Source organism: Borostomias antarcticus, assembly GCF_949987555.1.
Source record: "Borostomias antarcticus genome assembly, contig: scaffold_259, whole genome shotgun sequence".
Classification (NCBI taxonomy): Eukaryota; Metazoa; Chordata; class Actinopteri; order Stomiiformes; family Stomiidae; genus Borostomias; species Borostomias antarcticus.
The window spans coordinates 26,440-37,500 of record NW_028176226.1 but is presented as its reverse complement, the minus strand read 5'-3'; the positions used below and the strand labels follow the sequence as shown (position 1 = coordinate 37,500).

Sequence of the window (11,061 nt, the reverse complement as noted above, 5' to 3'; positions counted from 1 at the left end):
TGCTGAGGGAGCAGCTCATAGCCCTGGAGGAACGTGCGTCTACATTTCACATAAAGGTGAACTTTTTCGTGGACGCGCGTCGGACAGAAACGCTCAACTGCGCAGGTCAAAAGTCACCGGAAATAGCCAAATGACTACAAATCTAGCCAAGATGGCGCGGTTCAATAGGCCTTCACTTTAGATTTCGAATCCTGGGGGCTTGGTTGAAATCCGCTTGTCCAGCTTGAACGCACGCAGATGACGTCGCACGCAGCGCGGCCGATTACGTCAGTACGTCACGCGCAGCCATCTTGCTAACTAGCTTAGCACACACACACACACACACACACACACACACGCTCAACGCAATTAACGAAACGTGGCAGATGACGTCGCACGCAGCGCGGCCGATTACGTCAGTACGTCACGCGCAGCCATCTTGCTAACTAGCTTAGCACACACACACACACACACACGCACACACACACACGCTCAACGCAATTAACGAAACGTGGCACATTCCACACACTGGAGTAAACGAACAAATGAATGAACGTGTGTGTGCGTCTGTGTGTGTGTGTGTGCGTCTAATTTTGCACTAAGTTCCACATAGACGCACTCACGCACACACACACACACACACACTCACACGCACACCTTATCTTTGCTAAAGATATATGCAAATCCCAGCGATCTGATTGGCTGATTCCCTAACTATGTCTTTGCAAGGATAAGGTGTGCGTGTGAGTGTGTGTGTGTGTGTGTGTGCGTGTGTGCGTCTATAGACGCACACACGCACACACGCACACACACACACTCACAACATGCCTGCTAAACGTGGCACTTCCCACCCCCCATAATCTATACACCATTTAACTGATGCTTTTCTGTGTGTGTGTGTGTGTGTGTGTTCTCCAGCTTTCTGACAAGCTGAAGAAGAAGCAGGAGAGGTAAGAGATAGTCGCCATTGTTGTCCTGTTGGTCAGTAGGTAAGAGAGAACCATAACCACCATTGTTGTCCTCATTTCTGTACTGTGTGTGCGTGTGTGTGTGTGTGTGTGTGTGTGTGTTGCAGCTTCCTGCGTTTGCAGGGGGAGAAGGAGACCCTGTATAATGACAGCAGGTAAGGACCTGGATACACCCTCCTCTCTGATTGGCTGCTTTAAACAGGGAGGGAGGGACCTAGATACACCCTCCTCTCTGACTGGCTGCTTTAAACAGGGAGGGAGGGACCTAGATACACCCTCCTCTCTGACTGGCTGCTGTAAACAGGGAGGGAGGGACCTAGATACACCCTCCTCTCTGACTGGCTGCTTTATACAGGGAGGGAGGGACCTAGATGCACCCTCCTCTCTGATTGGCTGCTTTGACACTGGATGAGCTGTCTGTGATACCTGTATGTCACATACAAGACATGTTAATCTGAATGTTACTTGACACATTATCTTGTGTAAACATCGTTTCATATTGTTATTTATTTCATCTATCTAATCAGAGGGCACTTTTAAAATGAAACTTGGTTTCAAATATTTTATAATATATTTTTTACTGTCTAAAAAAAGGATACATGTATAAGGAATATATAGCATTTAGAAGTGATTTATGGTGTATTGTGTGCTGTATGTTACATTAATGCTCCACCCATTTTACATGATTAAAGGTAGGTGATTTATGTTATATGGTGTCACTGGAACATGCTATGTCTGAAAACTGCATGTTTGATACATATGTTACAAACAGTGTTGGGTCCATGCGTGCTGCGGGACTTATGGTGCGTTCGTTTGTGGTCGGAGGTGGCAAGTCGCAAGTGGCAAAATACCTACCTCCGACCTGTGTGCATTTGAGCTATATACCATTATATCCCAGTTACCTAGTTATATCTATATACCATTATATCACAGTTACCTAGTTATATCTATATACCATTATATCACAGTTACCTAGTTATATCTACATACCATTATATCACAGTTACCTAGTTATATCTATATACCATTATATCACAGTTACCTAGTTATATCTATATACCATTATATCACAGTTACCTAGTTATATCTATATACCATTATATCACAGTTATCTAGTTATATCTATATACCATTATATCAGTCACCTAGTTATATCTATATACCATTATATCACAGTTACCTAGTTATATCTATATACCATTATATCACAGTTACCTAGTTATATCTATATACCATTATATCACAGTTACCTAGTTATATCTATATACCATTATATCAGTTACCTAGTTATATCTATATACCATTATATCACAGTTATCTAGTTATATCTATATACCATTATATCACAGTTACCTAGTTATATCTATATACCATTATATCACAGTTATCTAGTTATATCTATATACCATTATATCACAGTTACCTAGTTATATCTATATACCATTATATCACAGTTATCTAGTTATATCTATATACCATTATATCACAATTACCTAGTTATATCTATATACCATTATATCACAGTTACCTAGTTATATCTAGTGCATTCGAGCAACTGGGGGCTGAGAAACATATCTGAATTTGCGACGAGGAAGTGTGAGTTCATGCGGTGTTTTATTTAATCATTCCTAGTAGCAAGTCGCAAATTGCCACCTCCCAGTTATAAACGAACACACCATAACATACATGATATAACACGGCATTGATGTCATGTATCTCACATACATACATGTTCCCTCCGTGTTGCAGGACGAAGATAGACGAGCTGCAGCAGAAGAGAGAGGAGGAGAGCAAGTCAATGAACCTGCGCGTCCACAAGCTGCAGACCGACCTGATGGCAGCCAATCAGGTTACACCTCACCTTACTTCCTGTCTCTCTGCATGATGATGTGTGTGCGTGTGTGTGTTTGTGTTTGTTTGTGTTTGTTTCTGTATGTGTGTGTATGAGTGTGAGAGAGTATACTGTATGTGTGTGTGTGTGAGAGAGAGAGATGGAGAGAGAGAGAGGGAGAGAGTGTGTGTGTGTGTGTGCGTGTGTGTGTGTCAGAGAGAGAGAGTATGTGTGTGTGTGTGTGTGTGTGTGTGTGTGAGAGAGAGAGAGTATGTGTGTGTGTGTGTGTGTGTGTGTGTGTGTGTGAGAGAGAGAGAGAGTATGTGACTATTATAATACTATATGAGACTATATGAGACTGTTAGATATGACTATTATAATGCTATATGAGACTTAGATGTAATTATTATGATGCTATATGAGACTTGGATGTAATTATTATGATGCTATATGAGACTTGGATGTAATTATTATGATGCATAATTAGACTGTTAGATGTGATTATTATAGTGCTATGTGAGACTGCTAGATATGACTATTATAGTGCTAAACGATTGAGCAGACTTTCTAGTATGTGTGAGCCCAGAGAGAGCTCTTAGGCGCGCGAGACACTTCGTTTAGAGATGAGGCAGCAGTCCAGTCTGCACTGAAACCCCTGGAGCATTTTAATGGGGAGAGAAAACTACATGAAAAACACAGTTGTCAAAACACTGTGAAAAAAGGTGAACTCAGGCCTGCAGGAGCCAGGAGATAAAGAGGTTTAAAGAGGTTTGAAAGAGTGTCCGACTCTTGGCCGTGTGTTTCCGCCGGTCTCTTCCACGGCCAGCTCTGGGCAGAGTGCCGTCAGGGTGTCACAGGTAGGACAGACGGTCCCAGAGCAAGTCTATCGGCTACTTTTCATCCGAGCATCCGCAGTCTTCTTCTTAAAAAATCACGACCGCCCTGTTCATTAGCCTGTCCTCTCTGTCATGAATTTTCCATTATTGTCCGGAATAGTCTAGAAACTTGGTTAACTGAAGCGTCAACGTTGATTAATGACGTTCAGCACAGCAGAGCAGCCGGAGCGGGGGCGGCGTGTAATAGTGTTCAGCTCTGTGTTAGAAAGAGCCTCGTTCTTGCGACCGATAACACCGATGTTCAATCACTTTTCATCGAAATTACCTTGTTCAGTTTTTTTTTGTGGTAAAAAAGTTAGTTGTGCTTATTGACCAGCTGATACTGACGGAGGACGTCGCCTCCTTGTATCGGTTTTAGACTTGAATATTAATGAAGATGAAGTTTATTTTCTCTCGGGGGATTTCAACATTAATTGATGATTAATTTTCATCTACCCCTCGCTTTCAAGTCAGCATCTGAAGACCCTTGTTTTGGAGGGCTGTTTGAGCGTCCACTAGCCCTCGATATGCCCCCTAGCCCTAGAAGCTGAAAGGAATGGGACACACTACCCTTCCTCTATGTGGGAACGTGCAAAATGTAGGGGTAGGGCCAATGGCTAGGGCTAAGGGGGGGTATTGGGATTGGGCCTAAGTAAAAGAACAGTTTTACCAATTTACTTCGAATATTCCCCCCAAAATACTTTGTGTGTGTGTGTGTGTGTGTGTGTAGTGTCTAGCTGAAGGTTGTGGTGATATGTTGTGTGTGTGTGTGTGTGTGTGTAGAGTGTGTATCTGAAGGTTGTGTGTGTGTGTGTGTAGAGTGTGTATCTGAAGGTTGTGTGTGTGTGTGTGTAGAGTGTGTATCTGAAGGTTGTGTGTGTGTGTAGAGTAGAGGTCTTCACGGGTCGGGTAAATCCGAGAGGACCCGAACTGGACCCGAGACCGTACGGGTCCGGGTCCACATTTCCACGCTTTTATTATGGTCAATTGGGTTTGAGTGGATCCGATTCTATTACCTCGGGTCTCGGGTCTGTGTCATTATGCGTAATACCCGAGAGAAACGCATGACGCGAATTCAGTGAGACCGCGGGCGCGACGCGAGCGGAGACACGGCAGCCACCACCAGTAGCCTACCTTGTGAAAAATAAGCTGAAAGAAAATGAATATAAAGAGGTCAAACCTAGCGGCAGCTTTGTGTAGCCTTATTTATTTACAGCCGTTTCATTTCCATGCTGCCACATCACAGCCTGACAAAACAGCGATTGATCCTGTCAAGATTGAGAGGAAATCGCAATTCCATCAAACTGTGATGCAACAGCATGCAAGCCAACAGCCTAAGTGATTAATGCTACTACTACTTGCTACTACTACCTGTCAGATCCGTAAAATACCCGATCCGACTCGGGTCTCGGGTCTCTGTCCTACTCCTGCTCTCGGACAAAATCGGGTCCGGTAAACATATTTTAAAAAATGATCAGATTTAGTCGGATCTCGGAACAAATGTCTCGGGTCCATCTCGGTTTCGGGTCCACATTTTAGACCCGAGAAGACCTCTAGTGTAGAGTGTGTATCTGAAGGTTGTGTGTGTGTGTGTGTGTAGAGTGTGTATCTGAAGGTTGTGTTGTGTGTGTAGAGTGTGTAGAGTGTGTATCTGAAGGTTGTGTTGTGTGTATGTGTAGAGTGTGTATCGGAAGGTTGTGTTGTGTGTGTAGAGTGTGTAGAGTGTGTATCTGAAGGTTGTGTTGTGTGTGTGTAGAGTGTGTATCTGAAGGTTGTGTTGTGTGTGTAGAGTGTGTATCTGAAGGTTGTGTTGTGTGTGTAGAGTGTGTAGAGTGTGTATCTGAAGGTGGTGATGTGTTGTGTGTGTGTGCAGAGTGTGTAGAGTGTGTATCTGAAGGTTGTGTGTGTGTGTGTGTGTGTGCAGGGCGCTGCAGAGCTGAGAGAACAGATCCAGAGCCGTCAGAAGGAGCACGAGCTCGCCCTCCATTCACTCAAAGACCAGGTAACACACACACACACACACACACGCACACACACACACACACACACACACACACACACACACACGAGCTCGCCCTCCATTCCCTCAAAGACCAGGTAACACACACACGCACACACACACACGAGCTCGCCCTCCATTCACTCAAAGACCAGGTAACACACACACACACACACACACACACACACACACACACACACACACACACACACACAGAGACACACACACACACGAGCTCGCCCTCCATTCACTCAAAGACCAGGTAACACACACACACACACACACACACACACACACACACGAGCTCGCCCTCCATTCACTCAAAGACCAGGTAACACACACAAGCACGCACACACACACACACGCAATGGACTTGCACACACAGACACAAACACAAAAACACACACGCACACACAGACACAAACACACATTTTTCTCTATCCCTTGATTTTGCATAATTATTGTGAGGACCTTACTTAAAAAAAAAAAACCCACTCATGTTTGTTTATGCAATCTTTTTTGTTGTTAAAGCTACAGTACAGAATTTTTATTCTCATAAGATTTTAAATATTTAAATATATGATAAATTGAGAGAGATCAGTGAACGAGCTCCTCTGTGAAAACCGTATCTTTGTATCTCTGCTGCAATTCTGAAAAATTGGTGTTGGGGGAACTACATCAGACCATAAAAAGATCAAAGCTTTGAGCTGAGGGTGGCTCCTCCCATAGAGGTGTGGTCACCTGGTCCAAGTGTCCATATTCAATCAGCAGCATGGGCTTTCTCCAGCAGTCTTATTTGGGGGTGCGGGCCCCAACCCAAACCCACACACCCTGAGCGGGAAGCAGGCGGAATCTACCCTGGCAGACGTAACTTTCCCTCGCTGCTAGCTCATAGCTACTGGGGCTCGTGGCAGGCTAATGGCTGTAGTGGACATTTCTGTGACAGAGTAATGTTCAGGAGAGAGTGAATGCCAACATTCTAAGTTTAACAAAGTTTATTACCAAAAGAAAATACAAAACCCCAACTGCAGAAGAGGTCCGTTCAACTCAGCTTGCTTCGTGCGCACAGCAGTTCACAATGTGAGATGCACGGCCCCGATGAGAAGTCACAACGATCATTTATACATGGAAGCAGCCTGGGTGTCTGGGCTGATTCCTGGCCCCGCCTCCCACCCCCCCAGTCCAGACGGCTTCCTGTTTTGTCCACAGAGAGACCAGCAAGGCTGGGGCGCAAGCAGAGACGGTCTCTTCTACAAAAACATAAGATTACAAAGTACACAGCATTCTTTTCTCTAGCCAAGGTATGAGAGACCCGTTCTGTGGCCTAAACAACAGACACCGTTAAAGAGATCTAACCAGGGCTGAAAATCAACACCTGCCACCGGACAAATGCAGGTCAAATGCAGGTCAAATGCAGGTCAAATGCAGGTCAAATGCAGGTCAAATGCAGGTAACATTTCCAATTGGCGACTAGATTTCGGAAGGCTATCTGAAAAAAAAAAAAAAATACTTGGCCGGTAGATTTTTTCATCTACAGTCCCCTTAGCAGGTGACTCACCATGAGCCAAAAAGTTCATTTTCACCTCTGGATCTAACTAAGGTGTAGTTGTCAAATGAATTCAAATAATGTCACAAAACACCGAATTTTCCATTACATGGCGCAGAAGCTACATACCGTACCTTAGATTTGGCCATAATTATGTACAGCGAAGCGTCGGCTGAATATGAGATCATTCCTTTCGCAGTTGTGAACGGACTCCGCGTTGAAACGCCACTTTCTGAAGATTTTCAGGCATGACAGCCCGATGGTATGGAGAAACACACGGACCAAATGTGTCGATTGAAATGAAAGTCGTTGCAAGTCTCTTGTAGACTCCCCTTTTTCCTTAAATGGATTTGTCAGTAAATGAGAAAACTTGGAAGCATCTCCAGAGTGAGACATGTCATTGGCGGTTAATCGTCAGGTTAACTAAGAATGACCCCAGTCATAACGGATTAGTCCTACAGAGGAGAGGGGAGAGAGATGGAGTGTGTGTGTGTGTGTGTGTGTGTGTGTGTACTGTAGGTGTGTGTATGTGTGTACTGTAGATGTGCGTGTGTGTGTGTGTGATGCCTCAAGTCTCTTAATGACTCTGATCTCTGCTGTAGCCGGACCACGGGAGATAAGCGCTGGTCTGGGGCCAGTTCTTAGCTCAGCCTGTCTGCTCTGTAGAACAATGCACTCTCAGCTCAACTACTGCTGATGTTCTGATTCTAATCTTGCTTCCTATTTCTTCCTCTCCTCCTCGCGCCTCCCTCTATTTTCACTCCTCCATTCCTTTGACATCCCTCTTTTCTGCCTCCCATCCTTCCTTCCTTCACCTCCTCTCTGTTTTCTCCCTCGCTTTTCTCCCTCCTTTCTAATTCCTCCCCTCTCTCACTCCATCCTCTTCTTCCTCCCTTCTCTCCCTCCCTCAATCTCTTCCTATCTCTCCTCTCCTTTACTCTCTCACTCCTTCCTCCTCTTCCTCCTCTCTCTCACTCCCTCTTCCTCCTCTCTCTCTCACTCCCTCCTCCTCTTCCTCCTCTCTCTCTCACTCCCTCCTCCTCTTCCTCCTCTCTCTCCCACTCCCTCCTCCTCTTCCTGTCTCTCCTCTCCCTCCCACATATCTCCCCTCTCTACCTAATATATCTCCCCCCCCCCTTTCCTCTTTCTCCCGCCCTCCCCTCTCTTCTCAACCTTGTCCTGGGGTCGTGACCCCGGGGTCGTAGGTAGCGTGCCAGAGCGCCGTCAGTCAGGAGCAGGTGGAAAGCATCCTGACGGAGAACGATGCTCTCCGGACTAACCTAGCCGCCCTAGAACAGGTACCTAGAACCTACCGGAGAACCTAGAACCTAGGGTTCGATTCCCGGCTCGGGTCCTGTGCCGCATGTCCTCCCCTCTCTCGCTCCCACGTTTCCTGTCTCTCTAAACTGTCCTGTCCCATTAAAAAGCTGAAAAGCCTTAAAAAAATATCTTAAAAGAAAAATGATAGTAAGGCCTGGTGCTCCCCCTACGACCTTGGGTCCCATGAAAGGCACTATATAATAAAGTTATTATTATTATTATTACAATCAATGGGGCAGGTTGGGCAACTCTGCTTTAGAAGTCACAATACATTCTTGTGTTTGCCTTAACATAATACTATATATTCTACCATTATTTAGATGTTTATACGCTCATCAAAATGGTCCAATAAATTAATCAACTTAATTCATTAGTCCCTCCCTGAAAATGACCACAGGACACCCTGAGACCGTTTGCCCAGCAACAGGAAGTGATGCGTACAGGGCAGGATGTCTTTGTAGCGGTTCTTCTTCACGTTCTCCTTCAGCGTCCCGGCTTTCGTCGTCAGGCCCAGTTCCAGCTTGATGGTGGCCGTCCATGCTTTGATAGCCTAGCGACACACAAGACAGACAGACAAAAACACACACACACACACACACACACACACACAGATAAAGATATGGAGTGGTCGACATACACAGAGACAGCGACAAACACAGATGTAGACAGACAGCAGCAGTGCAGAGATGATAAGAACACACATTTCCACCAGGTTCGCGGTAACGTGACACTGTGATGGTTCTATGCTGTTCTTATCTGTGGTCTGACAGGAAGCGCGTTTACAGGACTGGGAACTGTGGTTCTGTAGCTGCCACGCTCTGACCACAACTGCTACATCCCCTCTCCCACCTACAAACTATCTACCCTAGAACAACCGCACATAAAAAACAAACACAGCAATGTCAAATACACACAGAAACTGTAGCAATAGTCAAGTACACCCAAAACAGCCGCCAATCAATACACTTGTACACAACTCTGTCAACTAAACAATCAATACACCTGTAAACAACACTGTCAACTAAACAGCTCAGCTGTATCAGCAATACATGACACAGCAATCATCATCATCATGACCATTATCATCATCATCATAATCTCCTTCTCCCAGAATGCAACAGAGAAATGGCTGAGGGGACTTCCAGGGCTCCAAGTCTCACGCATTGAGCGTGAGACGCGCATTTCAGCCTATGTTCACGCTCACACGCCACTCTTCACGATTCGCAAAGCCATGCCCATCACGCTTTCATTGTATTTTCATTAATGTTATAACTCCTCATTCGTTGCTGCACGTGCTCATTGCGGCTCTTATATTCGTTGCTGCGCGTGCTCGTTGCAGCGTGGTCTCTTGAAGCTTGAACACGTATAGCCGCGTGCGGCTTTAATTTGGTTTGTATCCAGTTCTGTGTCGTATCCCTCCTTGTGTTGTGGTGCTGAGAGTCATAACGCGTGTATAATGGTTTCTACTCGGTTCCTTGTTTCTTCTTGACTCCTCGTGTCTCTGACTGCCTGTAGATGCTCTGCCTGGTTGGCTTCTACCTGCATTACCATCTGCTGTCTGTCTGTGCCTGCATGTGTCTGTCTGTCTGTCTGTGCCTGCATGTGTCTGTCTGTCTGTCTGTCTGTCTGTGCCTGCATATGTCTGTCTGTCTGTCTGTCTGTGCCTGCATATGTCTGTCTGTGCCTGCATGTGTCTGTCTGCTCGTCTGTCTTTCTCCCTCACAGAACACTGACCTGCGCCAGGGGCCTCAATCACACAGCACAGAACACTGACCTGCGCCAGGGGCCTCAATCACACAGCACAGAACACTGACCTGCGCCAGGGGCCTCAATCACACAACACAGAACACTGACCCCCTGCACACTGCGTTTCGTGTGTGTGTGTGTGTGTGTGTGTGTGTGTGTGTGTGTGTGTGCGTGTATGTGTGCGTGTGTGTGTGCGTGTGTGTGTGCGTGTGTGTGTGCGTGCGTGTGTGTGTGCGTGCGTGTGTGTGTGTGTGTGTGCGTGTGTGTGTGTGTGTGTGTGTGCGTGTGTGTGTGTGTTGTGTGTGATGCCGAGTTAATGATACTGTTCAGTGGTTTCATCATCCCCTACTCTCAGTTCCACTTTCAAGAGAGCTTTTTAATGCAGTCTCATTTCCCAGTTCGTGCTCTTCTCTCTCTGTCACTCTCTCTCCCTCTCTACTGCTCTCTCTCTCCCTCTCTCCTGCTCTCTCCCTCCCTCTCTCGCACTACCTTACCCCCCCTCTCTCTCTCTTGCTCTCCCTTACCCTCTCTCCTTCTCTTGCTCTCTCGCTACCCCTCTCTCTCTCTCACTCTCTCTCTCTCTCTCTCTCCTCTCTCTCTCTCTTTATCTCTCTCTCTCTCCCTCCCTCTTTCCCTCTCTCTCTCTCTCTCTCTCTCTCCCTCTCTCTCTCTCTCCCTCTCTCTCATAATGGGACTCTGGGTGCTGTAGTCCAGTGATATGGACTCATCTCACTCCATTAACTAAAGACTAAACAGCCTCTCAGCTCACTGCCCTGGACACCACAGTCCAGAGGGTA

General features: G+C 46.0%; 1 protein-coding gene across 1 annotated transcript in view; it reads left to right on the top strand.

Moving 5' to 3' along the window:
* LOC311328685 (GRIP1-associated protein 1-like) overlaps window positions 1-8,523 on the top strand; it is a gene marked incomplete at its 3' end in the record, with an annotated part of 15,047 nt that extends 6,524 nt beyond the window's left edge. The window contains exons 9-14 of the mRNA XM_084462622.1: window positions 1-56; window positions 898-929; window positions 1,055-1,102; window positions 2,697-2,796; window positions 5,578-5,655; window positions 8,404-8,523. The exon at window positions 1-56 is cut by the window's left edge and continues 42 nt beyond it. Of these exons, the coding sequence (XP_084318748.1) occupies window positions 1-56; window positions 898-929; window positions 1,055-1,102; window positions 2,697-2,796; window positions 5,578-5,655; window positions 8,404-8,523 (434 nt within the window). The remainder of the gene's footprint in view (window positions 57-897; window positions 930-1,054; window positions 1,103-2,696; window positions 2,797-5,577; window positions 5,656-8,403) is intronic.
* Window positions 8,524-11,061: the final 2,538 nt, after the last annotated feature.